The 20858-nt window shown below is 31.6% G+C and overlaps 1 protein-coding gene across 1 annotated transcript; it reads right to left on the reverse strand.

Annotated features, from left to right (window-relative positions):
• Positions 1-1509: 1509 nt before the first annotated feature.
• Positions 1510-20604, reverse strand: LOC130896873 (cysteine sulfinic acid decarboxylase). Its single transcript, XM_057805237.1, has 4 exons — positions 19954-20604; positions 17681-18048; positions 9964-10124; positions 1510-1949 (listed from the first exon to the last, which is right to left on the reverse strand). Exons 1-4 carry the CDS (start codon positions 20602-20604, stop codon positions 1510-1512), a joined length of 1620 nt encoding a protein of 539 aa, XP_057661220.1.
• Positions 20605-20858: the final 254 nt, after the last annotated feature.

The following is a 20858-nucleotide window of genomic DNA, read 5'->3' on the forward strand; positions in this document are numbered from 1 at the left end:
CTATGTAAACAGCATCACTATTATTACAAAAACTCTGTATAATATTACTCTTTGAATCCAGACATAAGAACAAAAGATAAGTAAAAAACTCTTGAATCAAAGGCTGCTTCTCAGTTTACTCCAGTTTATTTGGTCATATTCTATTCAGTAGCTATTGATCCACTTGCATTTTTATTTTTTTATCAAGTATTTGTATTATTAATACTGTGGAGACACCTAAACTCACTCACTTTTCGAGCTCTTCCTGTTTTTCACAAAAACCAACTTCTAACCAAATATTTTACATTGCCAGCTCACAATATTTGGAAAATTTACATCAAAAAGAAAACGACAGATAAACTTTCTTAACTCTAGATTTATTTCAGTTCAACCAATAGTAGCCGGTTAACTGTTGATCAAGTTAATTTATAACTTTTGCTCTCTTATGCTTTGTATAAACTTAGATACTAATCAAAATAATTTATCTCGATTGAGACATCATAAATATGAAATTAAGAAAAATTTTCATGATTCTAGCACATTATAAATCAGTTAATAACACGAATTATGAAATTTAAATAGACTAGTTATCTATCTTTGATAAGTACTTGAAACTTACTATTCTGAAGAATCAATCAATATTATTGACGGATTTTTATGTGAATTACCTTGTGATAACGTGATATTTTAAATCTACTTCACCTTTGTCCTTGAATATTCCACATACCTATCTCCCTATTCAATAGAATCTGAAATATTCACACACTCTGTTATATTGATGATACTATTTTAACTATTCTAATTTAGTGACCATTCTTTCATATACTCTTAACAGAGCTCACGAATCAGAAATGGTATGATTCCGTTCTGGAAATTTTTCCCCTCAAGGTACTAGCCTACTGGAGTTAATAATCAACGTCATAATTGAAGCACAACAATTAAAAAACACTTAAAATGTCTTGGACCGACCCTTTTTTCTAAATATTCATCACTGGTGATGAAAAATGGGTCCTATACAGTAACATAGTCCGAAAACAATCATGGAGCAAACACGATAACCATCATAAACCACATCGAAAGCTGAAAAACAAAAAAGCTTCATGCTCTCAGTTTGTTGGGATTATAAAAGTGTTGTGTTTTTTGAGCTGCTTCCAAAAAAACCAAACGATCAATTCTAATAGTTACTGTCAACAATTGATGAAACTGCATAAAGCAATCAAAGAAAAACTGCCAGAATTGTCAAATCTGAAATGTTTAGTGTTGCTCCATTATAATGCAAGGTATCACACGTATTTGGCAACTCGTGGGAGACTATTGGAGCTTGGCTGAGAAGTGATGCCATATCCCCCATACAGTCTTGATCTGGCATCATCTGATTACTATTTATACCTAAGTTTGCATAATTCTTTGAATGGTCAAATTTTCACAAACTAAAAGACTATGAATGAGAAATAATAGACCATTGACTTTCGAAATAAATCTATTTTAATGAAATAATAATATAATAAATATTGTAATATTGCATAAATCTTAAAGATTTTCGCCTAGTTTTTCTATTTGTTCAATAAAATAAGTCATATCAGTTTTTTCTAAGCCTGAATTTTGAAACACGATTCTAAAGAAATTCGGATGTTCTTTCTGCGCCTGGTAGGTTATCATCATGCTCCCTTCCTTCATCATTTTTTCCTTGATCTTTGGTGCAACTTTGTGTAGCTTCTCTTTGTACAATGGATCTGATTTATTAACGTTTCGTAAACTTGGTGGAATGTACCAGAAACATACATTCGTGCATTCTGGATCGTCAAGTACTAATTCGAAGCCTTCTCTGTTTCTTATACATTCCAAAAAATATTTTGAGTTCTCGAACACTTTGTCGATGTGTTTTTCGAAACCAGATGTTCCTTTTGCTTTCCACATGAACCAAAATTTCAATACATCTACTCTTCTTCCACATTGTATGTGCTTGTCACCTTGAAAGAAGAAAAAAAAATATTATTAATATTAAATCAATTAATTATTAAATTAATAATAAAGAAAAGGCAATTAGCCTAGAACATGTTCAAAGTTATGTATATTTTAGGGTAGTTATCAAAAATCTCCTGAAAGACGAAGCTACATCTTCACAAAACAATAATAAGACCAACAGTGATCTATGGAGGCGAAACGTTGATTCTTAACAAAGCAGAGGAAGAGAATTTAGATATATGGGAAAGAAAAATACTGAGAAGGATACTACATGATGAAAAGCTGGGAGATTTGTGGCTGATGAGAACAAATAATGAAATAAGGAATCTATTTGGAGAAGCAGAACAAAGCAAAACAATAATATCCAGAAAAATAGATTGGTTGGGTCACGTACAGAAAATGCCAGATTTCAGAGCAATGAAAAAATAAATATAGAACATAGAACAAGGAGGAACAAGAAAAAAAGGAAGACCAAGGAAAAGATGGTACGTATAGGTGAGGGAAGACCTAAGAAAGAGACGAATTCAGGACTGGAAATCGAAAGCAAAAAATAGGAGAGAGTGGAAGGGAATCACTTCCATATTATGGCCCTAAAAGGCCTGCGTAAAGCACTTTTGTGGTAAAAAAATTTTTTTCTTGGCCCAGAGGCAAACCAGAATATCTGAAGAAACCAAATTGAAGAAGATAACAGAATCCTAGAAATATTAGAATGGAAAGCCAGATGCAAAAACAGAAAAGAATGGAAGAATTTGACTTACGAAGCTATTACCAACAAAAAACTATAACAGAAGAACAAGTGGGGTAATTCACCCCAATAAAGGGATATGTGAGCGCCCCAAGCGCTACTCATAATCCAAGAGATTTTAGATTCTAAAAAATATATTAGTGCAGAATCAATAAACACACTGGTTTCCTTTTGTCTTTTTGCTAGTTTTTCTTAAAAAACGATACTTATGATCAGATAAACAATTAAGATAAAATTATTATAAACAATTGCATACAATTTTTGAACACAATTATTTAATGAATTCTGTCAAAACTATAATATTTAGTTAATCAACAGCGAATTCATAAACATCGAGTTATAACTACCAATGGTAACATTTTTGCTCTCAGTAGCATTCTAGGTAACAACAGCATCATCAAAATCCACTCAGGCTCTAACTATGTTGTGACAATTATCAGCGCTGCAGATTTTACAAAAATGTGAGCTTGGTGAAACTGTTTTTTCTATCAACTACCTATATCGGTGTAGTATACACTCTCCTAACAGTAACAAAATATCAGAAAAATCAATTCAACGTAAAAAATATAGAGGAATATTTTATGATTCAAATTTCTGTACTCAAGGATTCCAACGAAGTATTTGAAGGAGTTAAAATTCCATGTTCCAACATAAAAGGAAGGATAACGAATTGATAAATTGTTGAAGCTGATTTTTTGTCTTTAATAATCACATTCTTGAAGGAAATACTTTATCTTGATTGGGCAATCGTCGTTTGAGTGTCTAATTCGAACTATATAAAGCTTTCAATATTTTTTCAGCAACTGGACACTAATCAATTGATATCTTTCTAAAATAAAATATTGATTTTCATTTTGTTTTTTGAGCAACGTCATTAGATTTGACTTGATAAATAACGACAAGGAAAGGCATGAGAGAATAATATATACCTATGGTTGATAACTTGGTTGGTTGAATGTGTAAACGTTTTGTCACAGAGTGCTATTTGAGTTTATAGATATGTGAGATAGTCATCTTGGACAAAAAATGGAGTCAAATCGCGAACAATCAATATTGCGTGAACTTGCGACTTTCCCAAAGATTTGTTCGCATTGAATACCGCATAATTTGATAATCGCTCAAATAAAGCTTGTGTCGGTTGGTGCAGAGAAATGTTGAAAAAATTAAATCGCGGTGCTACAAAATTAACTGATTGAAATATCCACGTCAGATACCAAATACTTTCGTTTCCTTCGGCATATTTTATATGATTCGATGATCTTTATGTTCCCGCTAGAATACCCATCGCAAACAACTTTGCTCCCTAATTGTTGGTAAGATATTTGGAATAAATGCTGCCCAGCTGTTTCTACGTTGTAAAGCGATACCTCCACCTATTACTTTGAAATAATTCTATATTGGAGTACAATATGAATTGAAACTCCAACGTTGGATTAATTTTCTCGCCGCCAACAATGCTCGTAAACAGAGCAGTCAGTTCATTCATTTCTTGGAACAAATAAAATTACTGAAGCCAAAATAGAATTTTTTTTTTCAAATCAGCATTACACATAGTCATTATATATAGTCATTTCAAGTCATTAAATAGTCATTCTATATAGTCCAAACTTCTTCTCACCCAAAAAGCATATGACAACTTATAACAATAAAATTAGGGTTAAAGTCTTTGTTGTTTTGAAGGAACTTATTGCATGAACAAAACAATTTTCGTAAAAAAAGAGGTTGAGAAAAATTATTAATATATTATGTCCATATTTTTTTGTGAACAGTTATTAGCATGACAGTTTTTGAGTGCGTCAAGATACGTATCCCACTTCAATGGTATTTATTGGGGAATTTGGAAAACTAATCGTGATTCGATGTTGATGATGGTTTACTTCGGAGTATCAATGATTTGGGCTTAGATGATTTTATTTATAAAAAGTAAAATAATGTTATTGTTCAGTTCATGTATATTAAATATATATAAGTACTTTATTGAGACTTGATTTATTTCAAATTTCATTGGTGATCGATAGTTATATATTCAATTTATAACAAATATTATTTTGAATATCTATTGTAATTAATTTAGTAATGAAACCACAAACAATTTACTATTTAAATTATCAATTTTGTGCTAATAATTAAATATCTAAAATAATTAACTACGTAATTAAATATTTCAATGTTATTTAAACGTGATATCAGAAACTCCTCATCGTTTTAAAAATGCAATTCGCGACTTTTCCGAAAAAATGAACTAGACAACTTGAGTTTCTAGGGTCACGGTATACTTAACCGTTCAATTGCCAGCCTTTGGTATGAGTTGACTATGAATTCTGTTGCTTCGAGTTTTTATAGATTTACAGAAAAGTACTTTTTCTACTGATGATATGTTATGATGAAATCGAACATTAATATTTGTTGCACCGTTAAGCCTTTTGTCATGCAACATTTGAAGAAGCTGAAGCTTGATACCTTTCACTATATCGTCAATTCGGAAGTCTTATTTGGTTAAAAATATTTTTAAAAATGGTTTCAAAGTTCTGACAGAATAGGGTCTTCACCAACAGTTTTACATCTGGCTACATCCTACGATATTTTTTAGAAGAAGAGTCAAGCTCAGATGACTTCACTTTTCATTTAAAGAACTCTTGGGATAAGTCCTGGCCGCCGTTTGTACCAAAATTTAGAAAATAATGATGCATTTTGGTAACAATAAATCAAAAAAAATTCATGTTATTGAAAATATTTTCAATATTTTTATATTTCAAACCAACACTCGCTTATGCTCTATTAAAAATTCATCCGTACAGTTACACAAAATTTGACATTATTTCTCGACTAAAAAGATCGAGGACTCTTATAGCCGCAGCATTTATATACGTGCCTAGTAAATCTTTCATAATATTCCAAACAAATTGAAAGCAAGGCCGAAACTTGTCGCAGAGACGGTAAACCGCGAGAATATTCGATATCCATCGTAAATGACAAAGGGCAGACGAGAAACTTCCAATCTAGCTACACGCTTCATCTATAAATAGAATGTAGTAAAGTGTAATTGCCAATTTCCAATGAATTCAACTATTAATGATGATTTAGAGATTTGCAATTAAGTTCTTTATAAGATCTAGGGTACCAGCAACATGTAATATGGAGATTAGGCTTAAAATTTTGTATTCTTATTAAAAACTATTCTCCTAAAAATGAAATGTTGGGAAATGCTGATTTATAAAGCAAAAAGTCATGAAAATATTTTCTGTACTAATATATCTGCTAAACAAATGTTAGTTCAACATCACGTCAAGTTTTTATTGCGTAGCACATTATTTGTTACTCAAATTATTTATTTCATTTTTGTTTCGTGCATGTTTGTTCAAATGTTCGTCTATGACTGATGATAAATTATATATGGACATTGCGTATTGTGCTGAAAATTAATATCATTTTGCTTTATCACGAACTGTTTATTGACCTTTGATATTTAGGTTGAAAATATTAAGGATTTCAACAGCGACAGCTGATTCCGCATTTAATTATATTCCTCACCGAGTAAATTTAGCGAAACCTTCCATCTTATGTTTCAATTAAATCGCAATTTGGATAACGGTAGACAAGGAAAAGAAGAATATGAATATCTCAGCAAAATAAGCGAAATGTATGGTAATTGATAGGGAACCATGAAGGTGTAAACAATAGGTGAAATCAAAAATTTAGCAGTGCCGTATCTCTGAAATTGATGGCAACTAAATTGATTTAGAGTATTACTCACGCTGAGGGTTTGTTATATCTCAGTGGGAGGGAATCACCGACCAATATAAAGTTGTCATTAAGGTCATCACTCGATAACATGAAATCGTGTGGAGCAGATTGTCCGCGTGGATACAGTCTAACTCCTTCGATTAAAGTAGAGGTCTACAAACCTTATTTATTCATTTCGTTTCAGATTATGTTCAGCTCGACTCTTTAACAACAAACTTTTTATCAACTGGCCAGTATTTAAATAATATCTTTATTCATAACTGACATGCTACTAAGTCGTCTGAAATCTTTTTATCACATTTTGAATACCTATTATTCCTCGTGTTTTTCTGCATATGAAGTTTGAAACTTGTTTAGTCAAAATTTTTCGCCTCTAATTGGTAATTATTTAATGCATAAAACTAAACCTCATACACATTTTTATGAAGGATAAATTTGGTAGAGATACCCTTACGGTAGAGATGACCAGCAGTTTTAATCCAAAAGTATACATATTTTTAAGAACTCGTCTCCGACATATGCCGACTTTGTCAAATTATAATAAAAGTCTAAAATTTGACGAAAGCGGAATTCGTTTGAGGTTTGTTTTTATATATGTTTTTATCATAGCGGTGATTTGTTTACATTGTTTATTTTGAACTAATTTCTAGGAAGGTTTTTTTATTCATTCGTATTGTTTGTTTATTTTTTAGGATTTTTGAGAAATTCGTTTTGGATATATAAACGAGTTTGTTCAGCGAAGTTAGTTAGTTTATAAGAAATAGTCACAGTGAATGGAGCGACATAAGTTAGTTAAGTATTAGTAATTACTAATTTACTGTTAATGACTGAATGAGAGTGTTCACAAATTAATCCCACCCATAGAAATAGTATAAATAATTGAAAAAAACATGACAATATGTACGATCATGCATACAGTCCCAACCGAGTCAGTCGGTTATATTTTAAGTAGAGAGTGTGTTGTGTTTGAAAATACTTTATATTTTACAAGACTGATATTTTTTTGAGGTCTATACTACCTTTTTTTACCATAATAGTGTCTAATTTGTAGAAGCATCAATTACTAAGCGTTTGGTCAGTGTAGATCTTGGTAGGTATAGGCGGTACAATATCTGAAGCTCAAAAATTAATTATCTGTTGGTCTATTCAAACTGCACCTTCTGTCATCTGTTACAACTTTTTGGTAGAGACGCCCCAGTCTTAGTAGGTAGAGGTGGCCAATATATTTGTATTGTATATTTTTCTTAGGAAATCATGCCTTCTTTGAATAAAATAATATATATTCAAAGAGGTAACTGGCCACAGGAAAATTTATTGGCAGTAATTCAGGCAGTTGAAAAAAGCGAACTGGGCACCAATTTAGCAACTGGAATTTATAAAATACCATCAAAAATACTTTGCAGAAGAATGAAGATGAAAAATTATTAAAAGGGAAGAATGGGGCCAGGTAGCAGTCTAGTATACGATATATGCTGTTGATCTGCACCTCTTCATTTGGACGTACAGATTTGCAAATTCTCTACACAAATTTAAAAATGAAGCAGCGGGAAAAGATAAGTTACAATCTTTCCTTAGAATAAAACGGAACTCCATAAGGGTTATAACAAAAAGGAAAAAGTAAATCATAATTTCAAATTGAAACATATAGGCATCTTTTTCAACCCTAGAGGTAGATTGGCTAAATAAACGAATTTTGTTTCCAATTTTAAAGAATAGTATGTCTGCAATTTTGATTGCTTATCACACCAATAAATAAAGTTTGACGTACCCATACATGTCTTTGTTTTATTTGAATTGGCAACATTGGGATTGCTAGGTCATGCAAAAGAAATGTGGCGTATCTCTATCAACTTTACCCTACTACGAGGAATACATTTTCTTCAGTTCAATATCTATATAAGGTCCTTACGTATTTGTAAACTCTAAATGAATTTTTTTGTTTTTGTTTTGTTGAGTTTATACCTTTCACAGAGATTTTCTTTCTCTTCCATTTTCTTTCAAGTATCACAACAAGAGTGATATTCTAACTCATTTTTTAAGGTATAGTCAGTTATTGCGTAGCTAATGGTATAAACCCATTACCCTATAACTGAGCAGATTATGAGTATTGGAAACTATCCTTATCTTTTGTAGTACCATAGACATCTTCCGGTAAAAGAAAAGATCTGACATCAATGTAAATACCACCATAATACCGGCCGTATCACAAGACTCTTTCACAAAAAAACTCGTACAAGCAGTTTTCGAGATAATCGAGGCGTTCCATACATAAAACTCACTCTGTATGGTTTGTTACCAATATTTCAGTTCGAAATCCGTACTAGTATTCAGGATTTCTCCATATTCTTCTTTTCTTTGATCTAGACATGTCGCAATTATTTTTTACACTGTGACCAAAAGTGCAATTCCTCGGTAATTCGCACACTCAGCCTTTTTTTTGTATATTCTCTATATTATCAATTTTTGGATTTTGTTTCGTAGAGCTTCGCCTCCATACATAATAAGTTCCGAATAAATTATGATAATACACAAATGGTCCATATTTGTCACAATTTGAAAAACATCAACTTTATCAGTATAATAAATTAAATCAAATGATGGGCAGATAATCAAATTCAAGATTACCTGGAAATATCCTAAAAACTTATAAAGTATTGAATTAATAAATGAATGTTTAGTAATCGATCTCCCCTATTTAACTGTATTTTGTTCAAGTTTAAATTGAATTTCAGCGCATATTTGAATTGAATTTCGTTCATAATTCGAAACGATTCTGTTAAATCGCTAGAATAGTAACAGAAAATTGGATCATAATCAACCTTCCTTTGAAGTTGGGTTGAAAAACCTTAATGATAGCCTTCACGTAGCATACAATGAAAATCAATGAAATTTGAGTAAACTAGAGTGATATTTGGATTCTTCTGCCTTATGATTATCCAATTATCGATAGTTATTTATCAGTAGAATGATGTACGTACCTCTATCAGCACACTAACACTCACAATTAGAGGTGATTTCACCTTTACCAGACCACTCCAGACTGTGTAATTGTGATTGTTGGTGCGGAACAATAAAGAGTTTGCCCAGCATATACATTCTAAGCAGTTTAATAGGAGGAAGAAAATACTTTTCGTCCAATATGCAATTAGTATTTCGTAGAGGCAATACATTCTTCATATATCACGCATATTAGTATAAGAGAGAGGGGGTTTTTTGAAAATATGAATTGGAAATATTTGAGAAGAAGCTAAACTACACATTTGTTGTAAAAGTATTTTCAATATTTGATTAGAAGGAATGAAAGTTATTATAATTTCCAGTTAGTTAATTATATTTTTTAGTCGTGGATAAAGTATATTCTTCTTGCCTAAAATGACTACTATTGACTCTCAATTACAATTTCTAATCTTGTATTTATGAGTAATGGATACTATTAAAAGAGAAATATATTAAATGGCAAGATAAGCTGAAATTATAGTTCAGCTAGTTCAACTTAGAAGCTAGAAACAATTAGATTTTGTGGTACTCACCTGTATCGTATGAAGTATCGTAAAACTTATCTTTCTGGAATAAGTATGCGGCTTGAGTACCATTAACTTCTGCTAATATACCTTTGTGTCGTATCAACAACGTGGAGCATTGTTGAGGAGCGGCAAGCAGTTTATGAGGATTCCAGAGAACTGAATCAGATCTGCAACGATATGTAAAATAATTAACCTAACGATACAACTACCAGGGTTGCTATTTATATTGCTTTACTCAAATTTTCCTGACATGTCCTGTTTTGTACAGTAATCTATTTTGTTATTTTAATGATATTGGTGTTGTTTGTAGTTATTTAAAAAGTACAGTTACTAGTAAAATTGGTATACAACAGTTTCCTGCAGTCATTTTCATAGCTATCAACTTTTAATTGTCATTAAAAGCTTGTAACAATGAAATTAGTATATCATGAGACCCTACTTCAGAATACTGGAATAAACTGGTATAATAAATTCAAACAAGAACAGTTTTAAATCTTGGATACAATTCGTGAGGTATTCCAAAATCTATCATTGTGCCTGAAAACAATAACACTATGCTTAAATTTGATAAACAAGATCGTCATTTGATATACTGAGATAATGAGTTTTCTTTAGGCATTAGTGATACTACTCGTAGAATCAACAAGATACCGTCAGATTACGAATATATTATACTGCTTGGAAGAAGTTTAACGTCGACTGATATACTTAATGAAGAAAATTGACTATGTATAACATATGTACAAACGACCAATCATATAATAAGATGGCAATCTAGTTGGTCTTCAAAGACGTGCCAAATCATCTAAACTTAGTGAAGTTGTAAGTTATAAATTAACAATGGTGCTAAAGCAATGTGAAACGACTAATCCGAATGATACAAAAGTTTGTTTACCAAAATTCATAGAGCAATTTCTAAAAATTTTTCAAAATGCGAATGATGATTCATCATTCCAACACAAGCCCTGATTCTGCTCAAACAATCCGTTTTTAAGGCAAAAAAAAACAAAATATGGGTTAGGAAATGGTAACAGTACTAATTCTTCTTTACCAATTAAATTGATAATGACACTAGCTTACAAATTTCTTGCAGCCTTCAGATTGAAACACGTGATTATATGTTGGACATTAGTAGAGTTAATCATCATTGTCAGTTTGGAAAGCCCTCATAACTAAGTCTAATACCACAGACCAGTATTTTTGTTTCTATTTATGTCTAAACTTTTTGAGAAGACATTTATAAAAAGACTTAAGTCTATTTTCACAAAAAATAGATATCTTTTTAGCATCAGTTTGTACCAAAGTACACCAGGTACATAGTACTTACTTATATGATTAAAATCAGCACCAGAAAGAGAGAGGATATGTGCAGCAGTGCTCACGAACGTAGTCCAAGTATTTGATGTGTCGTCACGGACTCGAGCATAAGTTTAAGCAACTTATACCTGACCAATACAGCTCAGAACTCAAATCCTACATTAGTGAAGGAATATTTCGATTTGATTACTATGATTAATATTGCTGTATCTCCTCTGACATTTGATATACCAGTAACATAAAAAAATACAGGAGCTATATTTGCAGACAACACATATGTACTGGTAGTTAGTAGAATTGAACAAGAGACTAAATAATTCAAGAAGGATTAGATCAAGTCCATACTTGAACTAGAAACTACCACATTAGACTTAGTGAGAATAAATGAGTGCATGTAAATTCTGTAAATGTAAATGTAAATCTGAAGTATAGAAAACTATACTGGTTATTAGGTCTGACTATCAATTAGAAATCAAATAGAAATTTTTTTTATATACAAATAGGTCTTCAAGCCATTGCCGGCATACGGCATACAACTTTGTGGTTGTGCAAATTCCAGCAATATTAGAACTCCACAAAGATTCAAAAATAAGGTATTGAGAGGTATTTTCAACTCCCCTTGATATGTAGAAACAGCGACTTGAGAATTGTAGAGAAACTTCGAAAAAATTTAGTTGTGTGGCATAGTGAAGAACACAGCTTTTGAGCTAGTTTAGCGGCAGGGAAGGAGAATACAGTGTTGTGTAATATAAGAGACAAGACAAAAAACCCTTTAGGTGATCAAACTTAGTAAAATAGATTTCATAGGGAACATCGTTCGCTAGTCTTATAACAGGATAAGCTATAATCAAATTTTTAGAAGAAAATCAGCCAGAAGGTATCTCCATTATTTGGAGTGAAAATAGTATGGAGAAGTGCATTAGTGACAAACGTTTATTCATTGTTTGATCAGAGTAACAGCCCTCATATAATCGAGGAAGATTTTGAGTAATTGAGATATCTCTTCGAATCTACAAATGAATGCTTGACACTAAAAAAATTCAGTCGATTATTTTCAAGGAGGATGTGGGATGGGATACCTCTAATTTTTTTTATGTTCTTATATCTTCTTCTTTTTCCTTCTTTCTTCTTGTATGGTAGGTTTAAAACCTGTTTCTTTTTCAGATTCAGTCTCCTGGATGTTTTCACTTTTTTCTCTGTTTAAAAGTGTTTTCCCTGCTATTTTCCTGACCTCTTTCATTTCCGTTGTCTTTATTAGACTTTTTGTGTTAGTTGTATTGGGTCGTGTCTCTGCTGTGTATGTCACTATAGGTCTAATTGTTGTTTTATATATTCTGCTTTTTGTTTCTTTTGTAAGATGTTTATTTTTCCAAATATTGTGTTGAGGCATCCTGCTACTTTATTGTATGTATGTAATTGCGTTAATTTTGTTTGTTATTACTTTTGTGACTAGTTTCAAAGTTGTGTCTAATAAGTTTATGATCCTATAGTTATTTGGGCATTTTTTATTTCCCTTTTTAAACATTGGAATCATTGTTCATCATGTGTTCTTATATAAAATATTTAAATTATTCAAAAAATTATAAATGTTCTCAAGAGCTTAGAAAACGTATCCAAATTAATACATCACACCTAAGAATTGGCTTTTACCATGGTCAGTGAATGTTTGAAGAAACATGAAATTGTACTAAAGCAATTTACCGATATCTATACGATTTATAAAAAGCCAGGTAATATAATAAAAAAATCATCGCTGAAGTCATTCAATTAATATGATAATACAAATAGAACAAGGAAATAAATTTAGAAAATTGTTAACGAATGACTGGTTCAATGATGTTCCGATCGAAACTAAATTGCAATCTTATGGTCACACATTTCCTGTTTAATATAAAAAGGTCGTGTGAAAATCAATTTCCTCGAAAGAGCGACTAATTGCAACATTAAGTTACATGCCAACGAATTTCGAAGACAAAGCAAAATGTTGGAATAAACGGTTCGGCGTAGTTTTATTCGACCAATGACAGCAGAAGACCGTTGCAACGAACAATCAAGAGCTGCGCAGAATGAACTCATTTAGCTTGGCTAATTCGATTAATTCTCTTATCAATCAAGTTAATACATCGCGTCAATATTCAGCTTCAATCAATGCAAAATATTTTCTACGAATAAAAAATAATGTACGATAATAAAAGTGAGAACGGAGTTACATATTTTCTTGTCCTATACAAACATATTTATCACAAATTCAAAATAGATAGATATTTCGTACCAATCAATTTTTCATGGAATTATAACTAAGTGTTAACTAGTATCCTCTGAACATATTGAACATTTCAATATTCATATGTTTTAAAAGGAAATCTACTCTCAAAACTCCACTCACTCTCAGGCTGAAAAATAGATATAATTTTCTTTTATTTCTTATTTATTAGACCTTTTGATATGTTTATGTTCCTAATCCGTCTTGATTTTATGTCTCTTCTGATTGAAAAATAGTTTTTTTTAAAGACCAGTAAAAATTTGACCTTTCAACTTACTTCGGTATTTATCAAAATATGATAAGTTTGGCTGATAGATCTGTTCAACTATCAGATCCTGAATTTAGATGCTAAGTTAATCAAAAAGCAGAAACTGCATTAGAATAAAAAGACGATGGAAGAAGAAAAAAAATGATGAACAACGTATTCAAGAGAAGGATAAACAGTTACATAATCAATTAAGAAACAGAACAAAAACTAAACATGAAAATATAAAACGTTTTACATTACCATATGTACATACGAAAAGATTCCCAACAAATTATTTCAATAAATATGATTATTATAAGTCCTAAAGGATACAATACGAGTACATTACAAATATTTTACTAAGCAACCAATAAAAAATGTATTGTTGGATTTATAAATCAATTTGAAGTCCACTTTGCTAAATAGTCCTTCCAATCCTTTTGTATAAAGAGGATTGAAAGTTATCAGAGCAAATTTTTCTTGTTTTCTAATTTGGGTTTGAGAAAAAGTCGTTTCACATAGATATGTCTTGAATCTATGATGATTAATTAATATATTTCCAATTTTTTTGTCATAACCGTTGAGTACAGCCCCGTCCTCAATGAAAGTCTTTTCCTCATTGTATCTCTCGATGGTAAGTGTATTAATCGATGAACCAGGAATGGAGACTGGCTATCTTATGTTGGGTAGAATGAAAAGAATATGTAATGAAGTCATATTTTTAAAAAAATGTGTCCGATAATAAATTGTTGGATGCATTTGAAAGCATTGAAATTTCTAGACGTAAGAGTAGCTTAAATAGGGAGAAAGGCCCAATCCCTTACAATCCACTCTAAAGTTTAGTGGTCAAGGAATGAATGTGAAGATTCCCGCCAAGGAGTTCTTCAGCGGGAGAAGGTTTATTGATAGGAAAATTTACTATAAAACAGTCTCTGAAGACGATAACGCGCGACAGACAGTGTAATTGTGAGTGTTGGTGTAGTGGTGGTGTAAACAATGTAAACGGTTCCAGAAATTCCAACTTAAGTTACGACATGTGTAAATATTCATATTAAAACCGATAAAACTCATAATTATATCCAAGACAGTTTAGGAATTGAAATTAATTGTAAAATAAATATAACGAGATAGATAAGACGCATGAATCTTGATAAATACGCTATGTCACCTGTTTTTCACAGGACAGGACAGGATCTCGCCAAGAATTATCATCAATCAGGTTAAATTTAAAAAATTCCGATCTTTATCTCGAAAAAAAAAAAAATTATTTTCAATACATTCTGCCACTAAACCCGCTGCAAGTACAACGAAAGCTTCAAGATCATTCTACTTCAGTCACTAAATAAATGAGATTTAGTTTTGAAAAAAAAAAAAAATTACTCGTGCGATAAATAAATAATTGTCTGCCCTACGAGCTCCTGCCTCGTATATTATCTAATTATAATATTTTGTTTAGAGATGTACCTTACTCCGTATCAAGTGTACTGACAACAAAATGTAGTTATTTCTGTTAAATTATAAAACAATCGGCGTTTGGCTCGGGATAAAAATATTTCATTTTCGCCTAGGACAAATAGGTTTTCCAACATTATTTCAGCATCTAAGGGAAGCGGTATTCTTTGACGAAGGATTCGAAACGAGCAGATCACGAGGAATTTTATGGTGTATTGCACTTTAGGATTCTAGACATAAATGTGCTGCGGTCACGAAAGTAAAGAAAGGATAAAATTGTGCCAACGAACGTGCACGTAAAATTATTCATTATATTTATTATGCAAATTAATTCACCAGTAGCTGATATAAACAAAAGCAAAATGAGCTTTGATTGATGATCTGCTGTCACCTAAAAAGAAGCAAGAAACATGACTGAGCCGGAAGAAATGTAATACTCCAGTAGCGTAGAAATTAACTTCATACTGAAACATTTCATAAAATGCACACAAACTGTTGACCTTGGTAAGGAAAAATCACTGAAAATTGATTATTTACCTAATTCGATGGTACATGTGGATTTTTAATATATTGAAAGCATCTTGTTCCATCAATTTTGAGAGGTAGAGGTTGTTTCATGAGTCGTATGATGTTATAACGAATTTTTTAGGAAGTACAAGACATGGAAAAAAATTCCAAAGTATTTGAGAGAAAGCTTCAGCGGATGTTTATTTCTATTTTTATTATTTCCGTCCAAGGTGTTCAATATAATGAAAATAATAATCAGAAATAAAAACAATTTCTTATTTTTCATTGTTATATAGGTTTCGAATTGAATTATTAATATATTAAATACTTTTCTTTTGTTCCTATCACTTTACAAACGTTTTTGGTCGATTAGGCCCATAAATCATTTCTAATTGTATTTCTATTAAAATAACCGTTCTGTTTGTGAGATTGTCACAAAGAATGCAATAAACTTAGAAGAGGCTGAAAATTTTCTTTATTTATAGAGTTATCAAAGAAAGTGTGGTGATAGCTTTTCTACAAGGGGAAATACCAATTTGAATAAGATTGTTGAAAATGCCAGAGCATTTAATCGCCTACAGATTTATAATTCATACAAAAAAAAGAAAGTGTCACCTTTGAGAATTTCATAGGAAAAATTCTTGGAATTTCTTAAACATAATTATAAATCTAAGGATAGCTTAGAGGACATTTCAATTGACTGTGAATATAAATATAAAAAAGATATCCTTATTGCTTTAATGCGGATTGTGAGGTATAAATGAGATTATTAACGAAAAAATATGGTTGACAGAGAAAGTTTCACAGCTTCCAAATGTTTAGATATACATGCAAAGGTAAAAAGTGAACAGTTGATTGAACTTATAAAATGCTATTATTTCGAAAATCCACATATCATGAATGAGCTTTGGAAACAGCTGATTCAAATAATTTTTTGTTAAATAATCAAAAATAAAAAAATCAAATCAAAATACTGAAGCCTGACGTGATTCACCGGCTGCAGTGGACATGTTCCATCCATTGTTACATACACTTTTCTGCATCATCAACATGTTGTTGATTTTGATCGATTATGAAGGAAGGCGGCACCCCCTTTGAAAAAAGCTTTCACGCGATTTCAATTTACGATTAGCTATAACCAATTTGTGGACTTTTTGATATTTTCTGGAGTAACCACATCAATTGGACTACCAGAACGTTCTCCATCATCGATGTCTGTACGACCACGTTTAAATTCAATAAATTAATAACAAACGGTTATTTTCGATGGAGAGAGTCCGGATAACACTTTTAAAACCATTACTGAGGTTGTACAGTATCTTTTCAACAAGAAGCAATCACAATTTAACACACGAAATCGTTTTAAATCCATTATTTTGAAAGTAACAAAAAAATCTTCTCTTAAATGGCTGTCACTTTTTTCTGACTAATCGAAATGTCATGAAATTTCACTCATAGCCTTTTGTTAGTTGGTACTTCATAAATGTCATACGAATTTGACAATGGTAGCTCTATCTGTATGTTAGTCACTCTACTTATTGAGTAATGTAATATAAACTATAAAAAAAAATAGGGCAGCTATTGACACCTTGATATAGAAATTGTCACCCGTAATTTTAAACGCCAGAATTCTGTTTCTATTTTTGAGACACTTTGAATCGCATTCTGTATTTCTGGATCAGATTGTCTCGAAGAGTTTGAATAACTAGAAATTTAATATGTTTCTAGATATAGGGGCATACATGTCTGGAGACCTAACAACATTGATACAACATTGATACAACTACTAACCTATCGATGATAACTTCCACAATTCCAATCTCATTCATATCGAAAATTATTATTTTGTTGCACGGGGTATAACAAACTGAGATGAAAAGCAAATAATCGCTATTCAATGGTTGTTAAATCACAGTTTTATTAAAAACTGTACCAACCTTTCAATTCCTGTTAATAAATATCGATATTTATTTGACATCAATGCACCTCCTCCCCAAGCCGCATCAACGTGAAACCATAAATTATATTCTTCACAAAGGTCCGCTATTTTGTCTAGGGGATCGAAAGCTCCTAAGACTGTTGTGCCTGCTGTTGCACTAACCATAAAAGGAATTGCATTCTCGGATAAAGCTCTTTCGATTTCTTCACGTAAATGAATAACGTCTAGTTTTCCTTTTTCATCGGTATTGACGGTATATACGTTGTCTGATCCAATCCCGAGAAATGAAGCCAATTTTGATACCGAATAGTGGCATTGTTCCGATGCGAAGAGGACCAAACGAGACATTTGTGTTATTCCTTTCGTCTGCAAAATTAAGAAAATATTAATTAGAACACATTTACTACAACATATATTACCTATGAACTATATATACAGTTTACGTAATTCTGATTGGGCATCAACAGGAAAAATTATATTCATATACATACGAAGGTTTACAGTTTACTATTAGTCTCTGAAGACGATAACTTTGTCATAGAAATGCACGTTTTACAGTGTAATTGTGTGTTATTGTAGTGGTAGCGTCAACAGAGTGTTCAGTATCCTTATCGAATGATTTGTTGAATATAATAATGGTTACCACCTAAGCCTTTTATTCCTGTTATGATAATATCGTAAAATTTATATCGCCGTTAATCTTTGTTTTTACATAACTTTCACAATTTGTTCAGGTTATGTGTAAGATGGTTACGGCATCAATTTAGTTTATATTGCGAATGATTTATCTAAGGATCAAGGTTTCATGATCATTGCTACATCATTACTACTGAACATCGTTAAGAAAATTGATAAGATCTAAAGGCACCAAGGAAGTCGATTATTATAATGAATTAAAGTTGAAATAACTGATAAGCACGCTTCTTTAGTTGAGAAAAGTGAAAAAATGATTCCATTGTAAGAGTAAAGTAAAATTAAGGTCATTGTTCTAAAAACGTGGTTTGTTCAATTTTAGACGTTTCGCAATACAAGCATTCCTAAACAATGACATTCTTTTTCACTTTTTTCACAAAAAAGTGTATTGAACTATACGAAGATGCTCCTCAGTTTTTTTGTGAACTATAATTTATTCTTATCATCTTGAGAATATTGACATGTGGAGGCGTGCGTAGAGTCCCGTCTCACTATCAAAATGGTTGGTATCGAATAAGGTGGAGTGATGATTTGCTTGCGCTTGAAATAGTGGATCCCAATGCAAATTCACAACGTCCAAATTGACGTGAACTATATGATGAACGCGTTCGTATGAAATATTCAGTGCTTCAGATATCATCCGTTTTAGCCCAATTCGACGGTCTGATAAAATCATGTCATTAACTGCATCGATATTTTCGGGGACTGACACAGAAACTGGCCTTCCTGACCGGTCATCATCTTCAATGGAAAATTTACCTCTTTTGAAGCTTGCAGTCCAATTTTTCACGGTCGGATACGAAAAACATTCATCACCAAGGATATTAAGCATATCTTCGTAAATCTGCTTACCTCTTAACCTTTTTAAATACAGGTAATTGATGATGCTCGATATTCCAATCCAAGACCATACAAAATTCCTCTCATGAAAACACGTTTAATATTACCAAATGTTCAAATTTCAATGTAATATCAATATAGGCAAGAATTATAATGTAGGCATCAGAATAATTACATTTTATTCTATAAATTTAAACGACCGAAAACTGTTTTTTCGGTCTTCCAGACTTCCAAGACTCGCATGCGGCTTGCATAGAATTTTTTCTACTCGTTTGAAAAACAGTACTTTCCGGATTTTACATCAATTACTATCTCATAGTATAAAGATAATTAGTTCAATCTAGTGGAAAATAAGATCCAAGTGAAATTAATCCTTAACATATGTATTGAGTGTTAAATCTAGAAGACTAAAATATATAGTTTCATTTAAAAATCAAATTGCTTATTTTAATTGATTGTTGTCACTTTGCGACATTGTGATACAATAATAGAAACAAAAAATACATTAGTTTTAAGTGAATATTCCCATTTGGAAACGGATTTGATTTATTATAGTATCTCAAAATTAGAATTAAAATTGTTTCGTGAGATCTCAAATAAACAAACAACGAAACAAAGTGAAGGAAATAATCTAAAATATTTGTTTACATTTCAGCTACGTTTTGTTATGATAATCATAATAATTGGTATCATATTGAATTATTCATGTATCTAAATAGGTGAATACATTTATATTACCTTAATAGATGGCATACACTTGTATCTAGCACAATTTATGGCGTATCCGTTACCCATTGAACCACCTGGGCAAAATAAACCATCTCCTTCACCATCATCGTACCCGACAATTTTCCTCATTTCCTTCAAAACAGTTTCTTCCATCAATGTAAAAACAGGTGAAACTTCGTAGGTATAAACACTAGAATTCAGTGCATCTGTAAGCCATTGTCCAACAAGACCGTAAGGATCCAATGAAGAGAATAATTGATTAACAAAATAGGGATGACCCGTCTTAACCGAATAATGGATGACATCTTTCAATAATTTTAACAATTCAGGATGTGTCGATGGAGAGCTTTTCAAATTGAAGTCAAAAATTTCTCGAAGACGGTTGGGCTCTTCAAAATTGAGCACTTTATTCTTTCTGTCGGTCCCGTTGAAAACACAATAATTCAAAATTAGTTCCAAGCTATCACGAAAAAAATTCTCGTGATCCATTTTTGAACTATAACTTTGAAAAGTTGCAGTTTTTTCATGATTATTCGGACATACTTTCACATTAATTTCACAAAACTGATTTTCTTCATCTGAAGATGTTGCAATTGCATCACTGTAACTAGCTGGTTCATCATCAACGCAGACGACAGGTTCTCTTCTGTTAGCAGGCATAGCGACACTTCATGAAGAATAACAGTATTCAATTCGAAGAACCGAATATCAAATAGTTAATGTTGGTGAAATACTAGCCTTTTAACAAGAAAAAGGACGCGTAACCTTGTTCGTTCTACTTCCATCAGACATTGTAATTTATAGCTAGTTTGGAAATGTTTCCGACTGACTTAATTTAAATTAATTGGAGAGTTATAGGGTGATTGAGATAATGGTATAATGAAATATATGGAAGTGGATAAAATTCAACAAAT

This window comes from Diorhabda carinulata, chromosome 7 (genome assembly GCF_026250575.1).
Source record: "Diorhabda carinulata isolate Delta chromosome 7, icDioCari1.1, whole genome shotgun sequence".
NCBI lineage: Eukaryota > Metazoa > Arthropoda > Insecta > Coleoptera > Chrysomelidae > Diorhabda > Diorhabda carinulata.

Excerpts from the sequence above, each read along its gene's own strand:
- LOC130896873 (XM_057805237.1), bottom strand. The coding sequence starts at position 20,604 with ATGCCTGCTAACAGAAGAGAACCTGTCGTCTGCGTTGATGATGAACCA. Across the intron at positions 18,049-19,953 it reads AGTGTATGCCATCTATTAAG|ACGAAAGGAATAACACAAAT; the intron begins GTAATATAAATG and ends TTAATTTTGCAG. Across the intron at positions 1,950-9,963 it reads CGATACTTCATACGATACAG|GTGACAAGCACATACAATGT; the intron begins GTGAGTACCACA and ends TCTTCTTTCAAG.